Source organism: Leucopleurus acutus (genome assembly GCF_964270905.1).
Source record: "Leucopleurus acutus genome assembly, chromosome: 14".
NCBI classification, from domain to species: Eukaryota; Metazoa; Chordata; class Mammalia; order Artiodactyla; family Delphinidae; genus Leucopleurus; species Leucopleurus acutus.
The window spans coordinates 80,891,127-80,909,529 of NC_139156.1; the positions used below are offsets into that span (position 1 = coordinate 80,891,127).

The following is an 18,403-nucleotide window of genomic DNA, read 5'->3' on the forward strand; positions in this document are numbered from 1 at the left end:
GTATAAAGAGAAATCAAAAGGGGAAATCTCTACAGTCTTGGGTTAAGAAGTGTGCTGGGGTCCGGTGACCCACACCGTATGTACAGGATATAAACATATTTATACTTTATATGGACACAGTTAATGGTTATCTAGTCATTATAAATAGTAGGTTTAACTTAGAGTCTACAAAAATAATGATTTCAGATGGGCACATGCAAACCAGGACACATAAACTTATTTGTAAAACACATCTCTATGCTTTTCTTTTTTGCTTTTAAATATAAATGTTGCCATTTAACCATCAGCTAAATGATTTAAATGCAAATCCCAAAGTCCCCAACGAAAAGTATAAAATCTGCTTCTCTCCACAGAGGCACCCTGCTTCAAGTGCTGTTCACCTATTAGTAAAGTCGAGATAATTTTGTCACATATGAATGACGGGTACAGACCCCATTTTCTCGGATTTAAGACAGTCCTCCAGAGTAAGAGCTTCCTTTGCTCCATTATACAAAAAATCCTGCAGACAGTAGATACTTGTTAAAATGTCACCTTGGCTTTTACATACTCTTCAAAATGAGCAAAGTGAAGCCTCCGCCCACTGCCCGGAGCCTGCGCTCTGGGACGGCGCGGCAAAGCCCTAAGCCTACTGGTTCGCGGCACCGTCGGCAAAGGCCGGTGACTGGGGGGGCACAAAAGGCTCATCCTGCTTCTGGTCCTCCTTCACGCTGGCCGCTTGGTCCATGATGGAGGAGAAGGACATCTGGTCGTGCTCTATGATGTGCACTTGATCCTCCTCCTTGTCTTTCTTCACATAGAACATTTTTCTGAACTTCTTCAGCTCGTGGAGCTCACAGAAGGTTTCCAGAACCACCAACATGGCAATAAGACCCAGAAGCAGGTAACCTGTGTGAGAGAAATGACAGCGTCTCAGTGCGATCGAGCCACGCAAGACGCAACCTATCTGCTGATGAATAAATCCATTGCCACTTCTATAATTTCTAGGGATGTTTTGAATTCCATGGGTCAAATAGGGACGACCCAGAGAAAAATGGAGAATGATTTAACCTCCTAGACCTAAATAGACGTTTCTCCAGAGAAGGCATACAGATGGCCAACAGGCACATGAAAAGATGCTCAATATCGCTAATTATTAGAGAAATGCAAGTCAACACTACAGTGTGGTATCACCTCACACCAGTCAGATGGCCAGGATTAAAAACTCTACAGATAACAAATGCTGGAGAGGGTGTGGAGAAAAGGGACCCTCTTACACTGTTGGTGGGAATGTAGATTTGGTACAGCCACTATGGAAAACAGTACGGAGGTTCCTCAAAAAACTAAAAATAGAGCTACCATACGATCCTGCTATCCCACTGCTGGGCATATATCCAGAAAAAACTCTAATTTGAAAAGATGCATGCACCCCAATGTTTATAGCAGAACTATTTACAATAGCCAAGACATGGAAGTAACCTAAGTGTCCATCGACAGGTGAATGGATAAAGATGTGGTACATATATACAATGGAATATGACTCAGCTATAAAAAAGAATGAAATAATGCCATTTGCAGCAACAAGGATAGACCCAGAGATTATCAAACTAAGTGAAGTAAGTCAGAAAGAGAAAGGCAAATACCATATGATGTCACTTATATGTGGAATGTAAAATATGACACAAATAAACTTATCAATGAAACAGAGACAGACTCAGACACAGAGGAGAGACTTCTGGTTGCCAAGGGGGAGGGATGGATTAGGAGTTTGGGATTAGCAGATGCAAACTATTATATATAAGATGGATAAACAACAAGGTCCTACTGTAGAGCACAGGAAACTATAGTCAACATCCTGTGTTAAACCATAATGGGAAAGAATATGAAAAAGAATGTATATCTGTATAGCTGACTCACTTTGCTATACAGCAGAAATTAACACAACATTGTAAATCAACTATACGTCAATAAAATAAATAAATTAAAAAAAAGAATAACTTAACCTTCTACAACCCTGGATGATTCAGAATCACATGGTGTGATTCTGGGAAAAAAAGAAGTTGGGGCTGATAAGGCATTGTTAAAGAGAGATAACACACTGTACTCGCCCAAGGGCAACCTCCCCTCCACTGTATAATCAGTGCTTCTCAAAAAGCCAGTGACATTTCGGAAGAGTTTCTGACGTATTATCAGGAGTGCTTGGCACAAAGCTTGCCACCCTTTTCAGCACTCAATGCTTTTAGCAGTAGAAATTAGTTTAAGCTAGATGAAAATTCCCTTAAGAATGGACGTGGAGGGACTTCCCTGGTGGTGCAGTGGTTAAAAAAACTCCACGCTCCCAATGCAGGGGGCCCGGGTTCAGTCCCTGGTGAGGGAACTAAATCCCACGTGCCGCAACCAAGAGTTCGCATGCCACAACTAAGGAGCCCGCTTGCCGCAACTAAGACCGAGCGTGACCAAATAAATAAATAAATATTAAAAAAAAAAAAAAAAGGAACAGATGTGGATATTTACAAGGTCTTTGGGTGTGGTTATTTACACTTTCACTGGGGCCCCGCTAGCAGACTAAGCTTTCCATTATGTGACCAGTCATTTCTGGGGCACACGGACCATTCCTCAAATACTATGTTTCTGACTCCAAAATGAAAGATAACCTGTCGCTTCAGGTAAAGTGCTATTCCTTGGAATCCGTGATAGGAAAACAGTAATTTTAAGTCAATTCCAAGGCATTTAAAATCGGTTTTCAGAAAAAAAAATGGTTTTCATCAGGGAAAGTAACAAAAACACGAAAATGAAAACTCAAAGAGTAACAAAAATCCCAGTTTCATGACCCCAAATGGTAAAACGTTTGAGGACTATTTTCAGAAAGTAAATGAACCAGGGAAGTCAGAATCGGTAGCATAACTGGAACAAGGAGGCTGATTACGTCAAGAATGCAAAGTGACAGTTTTCTAGTATCTTTAGAATTTGGTTATTAGGGTTTGGTAATAAGATAGCATATTTTAGAAATAGCAATGACATTGTTAGTAGACTAATGGCTAATCTCCTCCTTTTCCTTTATCCACTATGTAGTCGAACTCTTGAGGGCTGACAAAAATAGCCATGACGTTTCAGACAAAAGCTGCGGGACTTTAGCCTATCCACAAACTAATATACCTTTGGAACGTTCATTTGCTCCACCTGGCACATGCACTATTCAGAGAGCCTAAGAAAACTACAATTCACATGGAAACAAGCCTTAAAACGTTCTGTAAGGATTTAGTACTACATGAAACATTGAGGACATTAAACCGTTGGGCAAAATTTATGAGCAAACAATTAGCACAAGAGAAAAGTAGAGCTAGCCACCATAATTAATTACAGAAACGAATTAAATTCAGAGAAGGAGGTAAACATTTTACCCTAATGCAAGACAAGAAAGTCTTGCATTAGGTAATTCTGGTGGTACTGTAAACTCATAAGGCCATTTGGAAAGCACTGGGTCAACATGATCTATGAGTCACCAAAGGGCATGTTCACTTTGGGTCAGCCAGCCCACTTCCTGGAAAGATAACAAAGTAGAAAAACATGTAAACATACAAAAGTATTTACTGCAGTATTATTTATAATGCCCCCCAACTGGAAGCAATCTAAATATTTGATGGAGGGCTTCCCTGGTGGCACAGTGGTTGAGAATCTGCCTGCCAATGCAAGGGACACGGGTTCGAGCCCAGGCCCGGGAAGATCCCACATGCCGCAGAGCAACTAAGCCGGTGCACCACAACTACTGAGCCTGAGCTCTAGAGCCCGTGAGCCACAACTACTGAGCCCGTGTGTCACAACTACTGAAGCCTGTGTGCCTAGAGCCCGTGCTCCGCAACAAGAGAAGCCACCGCAATGAGAAGCCCATGCACCGCAAGGAAGAGTAGCCCCCGCTCACCGCAACTAGAGGAAGCCCACGCGCAGCAACGAAGACCCAACACAGCCAAAAATAAATAAATAAATTTATTTTTAAAAATAATAAACAAACAAATATTTGAGCGAAGCAGAACTAGATGATGGTATAGGCACCCAATAAAATATTATGTGGATATTAAAGATAAATATGGTAACTAGAGGAAATGTGCAATCACTCCTGTAACCATTTGGTAAATATTTATGGAACTTGTATGGTAGCCAGGCACTGCTGAAAGCACTGGGTGTTTATTAGTGAAGCCTTTGTCCTGAGTGAGCATGGTTTCATAGAAAAGCGAAAATACATACAGTTCAACTAATCATTCTGTCATGTTAAGACTACAGGATAGGGCCAGGCCAGAACATCTGGCTGCCTGAGTATGTACTGTGATTTCCTAGAAGACACGCCATGAGCTGAGTCTTGAAAAATTCCTGAGAAGGCAGAAATGAAAACTATACGTACAGGGGATGGTGGTGGTGAGATGAACTGGGAGACTGGGATTGACATATATACACTAATATGTATAAAATAGAGAAACAATAAGAACCTGCTGGATAAAAACATTAAATTCAATTAAATTCAAAAACAAAACTGTACATACAGTATGATGTAATTCTACACATTGTGAACAGACAGGAAACAGACACACAAAAATAAATAGTTTCTTGCCAATGGATTTCTAAGTTTTCTATGACATTATATTGAATTTTTAAAATATTGTTTAAGTTATAAGTCACTGGCCATCTGAATTTTATGCCTATTTTCCACATATAAAATTCTGAAAGCGGCAAACATGGTCTAACTTCTTCAAAAAAGAACCAGATGGACAAATGAGATAAGCAACTGGTTTACGATTTTCCAGGTAAATGAAAGAACATGATGGATTGTTAACAGGCTACATCCTAGTCCTGGTTTTCTTGAGCTTAAAATAGTTAATAAAGTAGAGCAATTTTTTTAAATCAAAAGTTGATTCTCGGGCTTCCCTGGTGGCGCAGTGGTTGGGAGTCCGCCTGCTGATGCGAGGGACACGGGTTCGTGTCCCGGTCCGGGAAGATCCCACATGCCGCGGAGCGGCTGGTCCCGTGAGCCGTGGCCGCTGGGCCTGCGCGTCCGGAGCCTGTGCTCCGCAATGGGAGAGGCCACAACAGTGAGAGGCCCGCGTACCGAGAAAAAAAAAAAAAAAAAAGTTGATTATCAAGTTATTCTGTGTGGTGCATTCTTGTGCTGTCATTTGTAGTGTCTCTTACATTACTAGTAAGAAATTGATGGGTACTTTTAAGGTGCCTGGGAAAAAATAATTCTCAGTAATAAGGCTTTTGCTTAAAGCATTTTGAAAGGAATCATGATGAAATGAAAGTTATGGGAAGGAGGCAAAATGGAAAACTTATCCATGGAAAGCAGTCAGGGCTCTGATGAGCGGCTCTCCACGAGTGGGTGAGGTGGAGCTTGGAACTGCCAACAGAGCCCCGGCGGCGGCAGAGTCCGTGAACCCCAATACTCACACGTGATCCCAATCTTGTAGAGCTCCCTGAATTTTTGATTATAGCCCTCTCCGGGAACATAATCCCCGAGGCCAATGGTGCTCAGGGAAATGAAGCAGAAGTAAAAGGATTCCAGGAAGTTCCAGTCATCCTCTAGGAGGGAGAACACCGCGGCCGGGATGAAGAAGAAGCAGGACACAGTGATCACACCGAGAAGGACAGCGTGGACGATGGCCACCGCCTGCTTGGAGAAGCCCCAGCGGACGTGGAAGTAGAGGACTGGCCTGCGGGTGACATGGATGGTGACACGCTGGACCACTGCTGTCAGGAACAGGAGGGTGAAAGGGATGCCGATGACCGAGTAGATGATGCAGAAGGCCTTGCCCCCGTCGGACAGGGGCACAGTGTGGCCATAACCTGAAAGGGGAAGAGGCGGAAAACACCTTATAAATAACACACGCCTGCCGTCCAGCCGTCCTCCCCTCCCACCCAGGAGATGAACCAGACGAAATTTACGTTGGTCCTTCAAAGGCTGTATCCTGTTACTGCAGTAAGATTCAGCAGCGGATGCCGTACATTTGGGAAGTCCATCCCTCTGGGTCAGATCCACCCGGCTCTTCCCCACGCATCCAAGCCTGGCGCTGAGGTCATTGTTAGGCTGAAACAGAAGCTCTGTGTGCGGCAGAGCTAACACTTCGTCGTCTTAGGCCATCAGGGAAAATGCATGATAGGATGCCTTTCTGCCAGGAGGGTGTACCCCTCCCCACTCCGCTCCCCCCAACCCTCCCCAGGAGCCTCATTAGGATCCAAAGCCAGTACAGGCTTGCTCCGAAACACTAGAACCAAGCAGATGATGGTACAGTGGGAAGATGGGGGAAGACTCAGTGAGGATACAGACATCAAGAAACAGGAAGATAAACGAAGATGAAAGCACACCGAGTCACAGGGCTGAGTGCTCCTTTTCAAATACTTTGTTCGATGATCTGGTTAAACGGCACATCCACAAACTGTTAACATTTTTTCCGCCTTGTCATTTCTGTAGGTTCCAAGATGCCATATAGTCCACAAAACAGACATTAAAAAAACCCACCCGTTAGGGTCAGTGGTCAAAACCTATGTCTCTGATTTTCCACTAGGTTTCAGTCATTCCCAAATCAAGCTAGTCAAGAGGCTTCATCTGACAAACACCTGCAAGAGAGAAGCCAACGGACTGTTTTTAAAATTTCACAAGCCCTGGGGCTTCCCTGGTGGCGCGGGGGTTGAGAGTTCGTCTGCCGATGCGGGGGACACGGGTTCGTGCCCCGGTCGGGGAAGATCCCACATGCCGCAGAGCGGCTGGGCCCGCGAGGTATGGCCACTGAGCCTGCGCGTCCGGAGCCTGTGCTCCGCAACGGGAGAGGCCACAACAGTGAGAGGCCCGCATACCGGAAAAAAATAAAAAATAAATCTCACAATCCCTTCATCCTGAAAGGATGCCCATGTCTGAACAAGTCTGTCCAGGAAAAAGCCAACTAAATGCATTTTCTGGGGTGAAATCAGCTTCTGAAAAAAACCCCTCACTCATGGGGTTATTATTGAAAAGTGGCTTCAAAATCTGATTTGTAAAATACATCCTGCTTAGAAATAACTCTGAAAAACCTTCAGCTTCGGATCTCCTGATTCTCTGCTTTATACCAGTTTCCGGAGGTACGGGGGGCGGCCCAGGTCTATGTGGCCACCAAGAAGCTGCCCCGGTTACTCCTGTGCCTGGCCTCAGCACGACAGTCAAGGTGGCTTATCCCAGAAGGTTCTGAACGAATAGGGAGTCCCAACAATCTACTGAAATTGTATCCACTTGAACGCATCTCCACACCCGTGCATTTTCTGTAAAGAGATGCCAGAGCTCAGACGCTCAGAGGATTGAGAACCACCGTGCTGAGCATCGGGTCCTGAACCCATCTGGTCCTCGCACACCTGGCTGCTCCTGGAATGCTTCAGCTGATTCCGGGCATGGTTAAAGAGGGAGATGAGTCAGTTAGGGTTTCCAGAGGGTAACATGAAGGATGGAGAAAGCTTGTCGAATTCTGTTCATGCAAAAAAAGGAAGCAGCAGAAATGTGAACGCTTCACTTTTGAGGAAAAACACATTACAGAGGAATCAGACTTTCTAAGTAAAGCAGCCCATATCACAGAAGACAGGGGCCAATCGGAGCCATGCCAGGCATTAAGGAGGAAGGAGTTTTTAATGGTCAGAGATCTGGAAACAGAATCTGATAATGGAATCTTATTTAACAAAACAAAGCCGACTGGAAAGTGATTTACAAATTTGGTAATGAGCCTCTGACCAGAAGTATCAGGAGACAACAGGGGAGCGAGCAGAGACTGTAAGGGATGGATTGACTTTGGCAGGAATTGTGTAGAGAAGACATAAGATTAGCTGAATTTGTTAGACTACGTAGAAGTCTTGAAGCCATGATTTTATTACTGTTTGGTAGCATTGCTATGAAGTATCTTCACTAAAAGTGTAACACACCTATTTCACATAGCCCACCTCTTCTGTAGCATCTGTTCCAATAAACTACACGATTTCAGTACTAGTAGAAAAAAAATTAATTTCTAGTTTTAAAATACTTTAGGCTACAGTTTTTACTCTCCAATGATAATAGCTCTTTTTATTAGAATCTTAACTAAACTTCCATTTACTAAAATGTTATCTCCAAGCCATAGAGATAATCATTACAAGACTCTAGGATGGCTGTCTGCAGTAATGCTTTTTTTTTTTTTCGGTCAGTAATGTGTTCCCACTAAGAGATTAAAAATCACTAAAGTGTAGATGCCTCTTGAAAGCCAGTTTCTCCTTCTGATGTTTGCATAAATAATTTTTGTTAGTGGAAAGTACACTGTAAAATTTATATCTCATCTGCAGTCTGTACACTTTCAGTGCTTTACTGAGTACACAGCAATTCTTTTGCAATGGACAGCTGAATGCACCAGACAGAAACCTTCAGTCCTAGTGAATTATAATGAAGCAGTGAATAATTTACTCAAGTTCAGTCAACTGACTCCTGAGATAAATCGCAAAGCAAAGCTCATATTTTTATCTCAGAACCACATTAACATCCTTTACAAACTAGGAAGGATTTAGCAGAATGTTAATACCTTACTTATTTGGTGTTCCTTAAACTTTTCTAAGGCTATGCATATAATTTTGGGGCCCAAAAGATTGAGCATGGCAAAGTCTACTGGAAAAACGAACTTCAAAAACTTAGGATCCAGGGACGTCCCTGGTGGCGCAGTGGTGAAGAATCCGCCTGCCAATGCAGGGGACACGGGTTCAATTCCTGGTCCAGGAAGATCCCACATGCCGTGGAGCAACAAAGCCCATGCGCCACAACTACTGAACCTGCGCTCTAGAGCCCGTGAGCCACAACTACTGAGCCTGCATGCCACAACTACTGAAGCCCGCGTGCCACAACTACTGAGCCCGCGAGCCACACTACTGAGCCCACGTGCCTAGAGCCCATGCTCCGCAACAAGAGAAGCCACCGCAATGAGAAGCCCACACACCACAACAAAGAGTAGCTCCCGCTCGCTGCAACTAGAGAAAGTCCGCGCACAGCAACAAAGACCCAACGCAGCCAAACATAAATAAATAAATAATATAATATAATAATATAATATATATGTATATTTAAAAAACAAAAACTTAGGATCCAGAGATGAAACTAGGTTGTACAAATGTTCTTATAGAGTAGCCTCCTATCCCACGATTGCTGGGTTTTCTGTTCTGATTCTGCACCTGTAGGGCAGGTAGGAGGACATGTATCATGCGGGTGAGGGCGTAGGGGGCGCATCACACCGATGACAGTCTCCCAAGAAATCTGGCTTCCCCATCTGTCACTCTAACTAAACAGCCCTGACACGAGGCTAGCTAACATCCAATTTGGAGCCACGCCATGCTGGACACGGGCATTCATCCTCCTGAATGAGATCCAAGAGAACCTCTATGGGCTCCTATTCCGTCCATTACAGCAAGTCACAAACGTGCAATTTCTTCACATGTACATCATGATGCTTTTGAGAGAAGTGCCGCTCACCACTACCTCTTGTGGTGACCCTGCCCATATAAAAAAATACTCTTGGGAATTCCCTGGTAGTCCAGTGGTTAGCAGTCCAAGCTCTCACTGCTGAGGGTCCGGGTTCAATCCCTGGTTGGGGAACTAAAATCCCACAAGACATGTGGCATGGCCAAAAAAAAAAAACAAACCAACCTCTCATTTATTCATATTATTTAATATAACATGGTACAATGTATGCACACTCCATCTGGAATCCTTGCCTACAAATAAATACACAACTGCAGAGGCACCAGTCAAATGTGATAGGATGCCCTGTGGCCCAGAGGATGAGTTATATTCCAAAGAGGCTCACATAAACATCAGCTGAAAGTTTCCATCAAAACTGTATGTTGTAAAAAAATGATTCATTCTTCAATATGGAAAGTACATTTTCATTGGAATGTTCACAGAAGACTGATGAAAAGGTCCCTTGACCACCCACCTCCTCTTCAACTCCAGGTCTCCAGAGGTGACTGTTATGAGTCTGTAGCCCATAGTTCCTGAAAGTTTTCAAAGCATTTAGCTCCATATACATAGATTTCCAGAAAAACACAGTTTTAGTTTGTTTCTATCATGAATAGTATACCGCATGTATGGCTGTTCTGCTACTGTTTTCTTTCTGATGATCCTGCTTCAACATGTAGTTTTTCACCGTTTGCTACCTGCTTATTGACCATTTGTTCTACATTATCCAATCAAAAAGATTTAATTTTCTAATTTAAATTTTTCAGCGAGCAACCTGGCCAACTTTGGGATTCCTATTATGAATGCTTTCTTTGCTAAGCATTAACAACTTTCAGGGTTCATTTCCTGTCACTCTAAAACCATGTGCTTACAAATGAACTTATTTACAAAACAGAAATGAACTTATTTACGGATATCGAAAACAAACTTATGGTTACCAAAGAGGAAACGTGGGGGGGGGGGCGGAATAAATCAGGAGCTTAGGATTAACATACATACACTACTGTATATAAGACAGATAACCAACAAGGACCTACTGTAGAGCACAGGGAACTCTACTCAATATTCTGTGATAACCCATGTGAGAAATGAATCTGAAAAAGAATGCATATATGTATATGTATAAACGAATCACTTTCGTTGTACACCTGAAACTAACACAACATTGTAAATCAACTAGACTCCAATAAAATTTTAAAATAAATAAAAAATAAAATATGTGTTTATTCATTTTACCCCTTACACTAGTCCTATGAATACTATCTAGTGCTAAGTGATCCCAACTGTTTCATTTCTATATGTTTTCTTTTCCCTCGCACTGTTTAATTTTTTAATCTATTGAATGATGTTTTTTAGCTCTAGAGTTCAAATTACAATGATCTGGGCTTCCCTCGTGGCGCAGTGGTTGGGAGTCCGCCTGTCGATGCAGGGGACGTGGGTTCGTGCCCCGGTCCGGGAAGATCCCACATGCCGCGGAGCGGCTGGGCCCGTGAGCCATGGCCGCTGAGCCTGCGCGTCCGGAGCCTGTGCTCCGCAATGGGAGAGGCCGCAACAGTGAGAGGCCCGTGTACCACAAAAAAAAAAAAAATTACAATGATCTTTCCCTTTTTCCTTTTTCGTATTTTTAGACCTTCTTCAATCTATTTTTTTTTTGTGGTACGCGGGCCTCTCACTGTCGTGGCCTCTCCCGTTGCGGAGCACAGGCTCCGGACCCGCAGGCTCAGCGGCCATGGCTCACGGGCCCAGCCGCTCCGCGGCATGTGGGATCTTCCCGGACCGGGGCACGAACCCACGTCCCCTGCATCGGCAGGCGGACTCTCAACCCCTGCGCCACCAGGAAAGCCCCTCAATCTATTTTTAAGACATGTATCCCTATAATGTCTTCTCCCACCAGCCTCTCCCTATCCTCACAAGCCAAGATCACCTTATGAAGCCCTGCTTCATACAATCGAAATTATCAGAGGCGTAAATAAAAGTTGCGGAAACCTGGGCTTCCCTGGTGGCGCAGTGGTAGAGACAGGTAGAGACCTGTTCCCTCTGAAAGAGAATCAGCTCTTAATCTCTCTGTACCTTCCCCAGCACCAGCTTGCTCAAGTGGCCACCTACTGAGCACTGTCACTTAATCCCCTTGTTAGGTTACCAGAGGCGCAAGAGGGTAGCACGTGACCCAATAGCCAATATGAGATCATCACCAGATTAGTTCCGGTTTTCAGTATAGCTTTCCCAGGATTCCACGCAGCCCCATGTATTGTGGTCCCCCAGAAGGGAACAGACGAGGCAGGGTAAACAGGCTTAGGGCTGCCTAGTTGGAGTCATTTCAGGGGGCTCTGGCATGCAGGGGCTGGCCCTAGTTGTCTGGTACCCGGCCCTGGGGTAGTCCCCTGGTACGAGGGCGGCGGGAGAGTATCTCAGAGAGACAGCCCGATAAAGGAGGTGCTGGGGTGAGGGCTCCGGACTGGCTGGTTTGGATAGGAAAAGCACACCCACAGGCGGGCCCTTTACCATCTCGGGATTGGCTAAGCCTGGGAGGGGCAGTTCCTGCAGGATCAACAAGGCCCCAAGATTCCAGAGCATCACAATGAAGAGACACGTCATACAGAAGGAGAGCGAAACAGAGCCTACCTCTAGGGAGGCACGCCCGTCGGGCTGGCCCAGAAGCAGTGCCAAGCCTGAGCTTATTCTAGCAACCAAACCAGGAAGAATCCAGCGTAGTGGATACGGGAATGGGGAGATGAGCTTGAGAGCATTTAGAAAAAGTCAGGGAATAAGGTCAATACATAATTACAATGACACTTCATGACACTTCAAATTCCTAGAACCTTCAAAGTATCCTCGGGACCTCCCTGGCGGTCCAGTGGTTACGACTCCGCACCTCCAATGCAGGGGACGTGGGTTCCACCCCTGGTCGGGGAACTAAGATCCCACGTGCCGCGTGGTACGGCCAAAAAAAAAAAAACCCTCATATTTGGCCCTTGTTAACTCTGGTCTCCCCTGCAGACCTGGGAAGAGTGTTCCAAAGAGAAAATGAATGTAAAGCATTTGGTACGTTATGACCCAGGCATTTGCTTTGTAAGTTTCATCTCCTTTAATCTTCACATCAGCTCTTTGAGATAAGCATGCCAAGTCCCTATTTTACAGAAAAAGAGACACTGAGATTAGACCGTTTACCGAAGTTCTAAGAGCAAGCTCGTGGCAGAGGCAGGATTTGAACCGTGTGTTTACCAATCTTTTAAATCAGGCCATAGGGGCTGTGATGAGGGGTAACAGGGAAACACAGAGGAGCGATGATGGCTGACGACGTGGGCGATGAAAGCTGGAGAAATCCCTGTGTGTTCCCAAATCACGGAATACTCTGAGACAGATCAGACCTAAAGCAATGACCACAGGGCATGGCTAGCCTGTGCTGGGAGCTCCCAGAAACTCACCCTGCCCTGAGGGTCCGGGGCCCTGGGTGAGAGCTAGGCTCTCATAAAAGAAATGTTCACATATTGAGATTTAGGGAGGTCGTTCTGGCTACTACAAGAGATAACTTGAATTTTATGCTAACTAAAAATAGCCTGTTTGGGCTTCTCTGGTGGCACAGTGGTTAAGAATCCGCCTGCCCATGCAGGGGACACAGGTTGGAGCCCTCATCCAAAAATAGCCCACATGATGCGGAGCAACTAAGCTCGTGCGCCACAACTACTGAGCCTGCGCTCTAGAGCCCACGAGCCACAACTACTGAAGCCCGCGAGCCTAGAGCTCGTGCTCTGCAACAAGAGAAGCCACCGCAATGAGAAGCCCACGCACTGCAACGAAGAGTAGCCCCCGCTTGCCGCAACTGGAGAAAGCCCGTGCGCAGCAACGAAGACCCAACGCAGCCAAAAATAAAATAAATAAAATAAAATAAATAAATAAACTTAAAAAAAACCCAACCTGTTTGTGGCCTGTCAAATCTACATTGTACATCTGCTTTAATTTTTAAAGGAAAGGGCACACTGACCAGAAGTAAAGAATGTCCACACGAAACACAAAGATTAAATGCCTCCCTTCCTGGGATACCAAGGCTGGGACTCCTTTGATGACAAGCCTGCCTTCGCAGGTGCTAAGGCTGTGCTGACTCGCTGTGCATGTGCTGGTCTGTTTCTTTTAAACCTTGAAGGAATGGATCCCTGACTTGTTTGACGTTCTTTGTTCTGACAAGATATAAAACTGTGTCGAAAACCATGCTTCTCTGGAGCAGTTTCTCAGAGTCATATGCGAAGCTGGCTCCCGGGCTATAGTCCTCAGATGGCTCAGGTAACACTCTTTTCTATTCTTATTATTGATTGTTTATTGATTTTGTTTCATCGACAGCTATCTAGGCAGCACACTGGCCTGTCCTCATTTTCCCCTGGACCTGAGACTTCTGCTTGGTCCAGTCTGTTTCTAATTCACTGTTTTTCTGGGGGTTTTTTGTTTTGTTTTTTTGTTTTGTTTTGTTTTTAAAATATTTATTTATTTGGTTGTGCCAGGTCTTAGGTGCGGCACGCGGGCTCCTTAGGTGTGGCACGCGGGCCCCTTAGGTGCGGCACGCGGGCTTCCTTAGGTGCGGCACGCGGGCTCCTTAGGTGTGGCACGCGGGCTCCTTAGGTGCAGCACACATGTGGGATCTAGTTTCCTGACCAGGGATAGAACCCGGGCCCCTGCATTGGGAGCGCAGAGTCTTATTATCCACTGTGCCACCAGGGAAGTCCCTGTTTCTAGTTCACTGCTGCCTTTGCTTTGGGGTTACTCTCAGTATTTCTTTCCACCTCTGTTCCCCTTTGAGCTAATGCAGAAGAAATGTTTAGGTCACCCCTGGTCTACCTGGTCCCAATTCCACGAGAACAGGGATGAGAGGGTTCATACCCCCTCCTGATGAGTGCCCTCCACACCAACCTCTTGCAGACGTTACAGCCTGTTACAGAGGATGCTCTACACCCACGGGCCCGGCATTCTCACCCCGGCTGCTGCTGCCGTGCGTGTGGCAGCACCCCGTCCCCGCTCCTTGTGTAGGGGTCAGCATACCTGTGCAGGCCCCCGCTCCCCCCGTGTGTCTGTCACACACAGACCTACCTTCCACCCCGGGACCTCTGACGAAAGAGTTGGAATCCTGATCTAGAGCCTGATTGTTGTGCAAAACAGCGCGGCTGAGGAATCACACGTCAGATTCTAGTCTGTCTTTTTGTGATTTCTTTTTCGTTCCCTCTCTCACCCATTCCTGACCACGTCTTAGAAATTTCTGACAAAAGGAAAACAATGAGAAGAAAAACTGAAGGAAGCAACAGAACAAGGGTCTAGTCCTTCCGAAAGCGCCAGTATTTTAAACAAGCCTTTCTCATCGTATTTCCTCCACCTGCCACTTCCCTCAGGTGCGCCTTTGGGTTTGACATAATTATCCTGCAACCACCACTTCCCTGAGGTCTAAAGTTCTAAGACTGTAAAGGCTTCCCAGTCGTGCACTTTTAGAACAGGGTTTGAAAATTCATGCTGGTAGGCATTTTCCCCCGGGGCATGGATGCTGCGCAGACAATTCCAATTTCTTTTCCCCTAGGAACAGCAGGCACCTTGCCCTGTGGAAGACAGGGTAAAGGTAAAGGAAAAAGTGCTGGAGGACAGAAGAAGACACACCATTCACTTGACCCTGAACTTCCAAGCCCCGCCATGCAGATAAGCAGCATAGCTCCTGTCTGGCCCCAAGCCTAAATCCAGGCTAGCAGTGGTCCTAAACTCTTGTCTGGTGTAAAGGGGTGGAGGGGCCCTGGATGCCTCCTGGACCAAACCACCCCTCGCTTTACAGAGACTCAAAGCAGTGACGGCCCAAGGTTTTCTGGCAGGAAAACACAGGTGTCTCCTTCACCTTGGTGGAAAAGTCTCTATACCTTTGAAAGGCAGAGGTTCCTGGAATAAACTTTCTCTTTCTCTTCCATTGGACCTTAAAGACTCTGATGCTCTTGAACATTGAGAAAACAGGGAGAAAAGTGCAAACAAAAAAGTCCTTTGCAGGCTTCCCTGGTGGCGCAGTGGTTGAGAGTCCGCCTGCCGATGCAGGGGACGCGGGTTCGCGCCCCGGTCCAGGAGGATCCCACATGCCGCGGAGCGGCTGGGCCCGTGAGCCGTGGCCGCTAAGCCTGCGCGTCCGGAGCCTGTGCTCCGCAAAGGGAGAGGCCACAACAGTGAGAGGCCCGCGTACCGCAAAAAAATAAATAAATTAAAAAAAAAAGTCCTTTGCAATACCACACGTGTAAACCAAAGGTGGTGCTTAGGGAAACGGGCCGAGGAATCTGACATCCTAAATTTGAATCCCGGCTTTGCTTCGTACTAGCTGCGTGACCCTGCAAAACTTTATGCCTTCATTTCCTCATCTGTCAAATATGAACAATACCTCCTACCTCTTGGAGGTGTGATTAGGATGACACCAAAGCATCCATGCACAGATGCTGGTACCCAGGAAGTTCAGAGCAAGTAAACTCTTCTGTGGATGCTGAAAACACTACCTGAACTCTCTCGACAATATGTCCGCTCTTCCAGACTGGCCACGAGGCGTGCTAGTGAGAAGACGTCCGTATTCTCTCCTATCCTCCGCTCACATTTTCATTTTCCCTCCATCCTTCAACACTCCTCCACCACACTGATGGGTAAAGCAGGCCCTGGTGACAGCGAAACACCTAACAACAGCACTCAGGGACAATCTGACACACAGGACTTTGTGGCCTCTCTGTAGCTGGGGACAACACTAACGACCCCCGTTCCAACAGAAAAATCCAAAGGCTCCCTCTCAACTTCTCACTCCCTTCACTGTAAACGGCCCAGTAAGGCCCCATTCACCACAACCACGTTCCTATGGGTAGACCTCAGGAAATTCCAATGATTAAAGGTAGGTGAGACCCCTCCCACAAAGTTTCTCTACTAGGTGGTATGTTCTACAAAGAAAAGAGGCACTACATAGCCACACAACCTACTGTTAGCACAGGGAAGTTCAAGTTCTCTCTCCTTTAGGTACTGCCACAAGCAGTTACTTGAAAGGCTGGGCGGAGGCGGATACCACACTCTCTGGAAGCCAGATTTCTATCACCTTCTGGTCCAATCAGGTGACAGAATCCTCAGGATGCTTGGTGAAGTGGCAGAGCATTGAAGACGGCTGAGTCCTCGAGCCAGAATGCCATGGTGAAGGATATCCATTTGCTCGGTTCTAAAGGTTTTATACCTCCTCGTGCAAGAGGAGATGAAAAACACCTCTAGTCAACCTACGTAACTTGAATGAAAATCCATCCACGTTACCCATGAAAATACTTGTAGTAATCCTTATGCTAATTCATGGACTCTAGTCTATACTTAGGCCTTGCTGAGACCTCGGGAGAGTGGATTCCTAGTTACGGTCTCTCAAATGCTAACTAACTTCCCCTGGAGTACATGTTCCTAATCAGGGAACTTCACATGCTAACTCCCTGCCTCTGGACTACAGACTAATTGATAGGAACGCCATCACACCATCGATATGGGAACACACAACACCTCTGTACTCCTCTCAGGGCCTGACGTGACTGACTTCCTTCTAGCAAATCTCACTTCTCTCGGCTCTGGGTCATGGCCCAGTCGGCACAGGACCTCCTTCAGGAACACCCGTGAGTGGGTCTTCCACAGGGTGAGGCTCGCCTTGCTGCCTTGGTCCCAGGGCAAAGCCACATGCATCTGTCAAGGACACGTGCCTTGGTTACTGGAAGCCACTGAGGTCAGGGCCACGTCACCGCAGCATCGCTTAGCCGAAACTTACTAACCCAATATGCCAGGGAAAACTCAAAAGCGGGTGGGGGAGGTGTGTGGGATGGAGGAGATAAGAATGGGAAGATTCAGTGTGTTGACAGCTGGCTTGTGGGTACACGGAGGATCCGTTATGCAACTCTCTCTAATTCTGTCTATATTTGAAAATAACCTAGAAGGACAGACTTAAAAGTTAAGGCTTTGATGTGTGGATGTAAGAACAGTTTTCCATCTACGTAACAGCGAGGAGGACATTCTAGATTTTTCTTTACTCCTTGAAATCCTGCTTTGGTACAGGGCAGTGCTGGAAGTTAGCACATGAACAGAAGATCAGTTAGGACACAGAGGTGTGGCACTCAGAGACATGAAGATACAAATGTGCTTTTTAAACTGTTACAGGGACTTCCCTGGTGGCCCAGTGGCTAAGACTCTGCGCTCCCAATGCAGGGGGCCCGGGTTCGATCCCTGATCAGGGAACTAGATCCCACATGCATGCCACAACTAAGAGTCCACATGCTGCAACTAAAGATCCTGCGTGCCACAACTAAGACCCAGTGCAGCCAAATAAATAAACGAATGAATTAATGAATGAATAAATAACGGTGCTGGAATTATATATTTAAAAAAATAAATTGTTACAAGTCTGTAACAATTCCATAATCTCCTTGAACAGATGGCTTAACACCTCCTGTTGTGCTTTGAGAGCACAAACTCCCAGGCTGTAGGCAGCTCAGACGTGTGTGGGCCGGATGGATGGGGGGATGTCAATTCTGCAGCTTCCTCAGGAGAACTGCCAGGGGGCCCATGCACACCTGCTGTCTGCTCCTAGATGGGGGACACAGTTCTCAGGTCCATCTGCCAGCCTTGGGGTGGTGGGGGGGGGGAGTTGCAGCGGTGCGGCCCAGGGAGCACCTCCTGTCCTGGCAACCCATCACTGATGAGCAGCGTTCCAGAAAATGCTATTTCTCTAAGGCTGAAGGAAGTGCAATCGGCTCCAACACGGCTCCCCACAAATGCTGGGCCTGACTTCATTCTCCTGTGAAACTCCCAGGGCAGGGGGACAGGATTCTTGGGGCGGGGGCGGGGGGCAAGCACTAGAGTGGAACAGAGGATTTGCAGCCGGAACCCAAAGGCAAGGCAGCCCTCCCGGCTCGGCATCCGGGGAGGGGGAGCCCTGAGGACAGAGCAGGG

General features: G+C 46.3%; 1 protein-coding gene across 1 annotated transcript in view; it reads right to left on the reverse strand.

Annotated features, from left to right (window-relative positions):
- Nucleotides 1-536: 536 nt before the first annotated feature.
- The window catches only part of KCNK1 (potassium two pore domain channel subfamily K member 1), a gene marked incomplete at its 5' end in the record, with an annotated part of 49,575 nt that continues 31,708 nt past the window's right edge, over nucleotides 537-18,403 (reverse strand). The window contains 2 exons of the mRNA XM_082854974.1: nucleotides 537-885; nucleotides 5,413-5,808. Of these exons, the coding sequence (XP_082711100.1) occupies nucleotides 626-885; nucleotides 5,413-5,808 (656 nt within the window). The 3' untranslated portion in view covers nucleotides 537-625. The remainder of the gene's footprint in view (nucleotides 886-5,412; nucleotides 5,809-18,403) is intronic.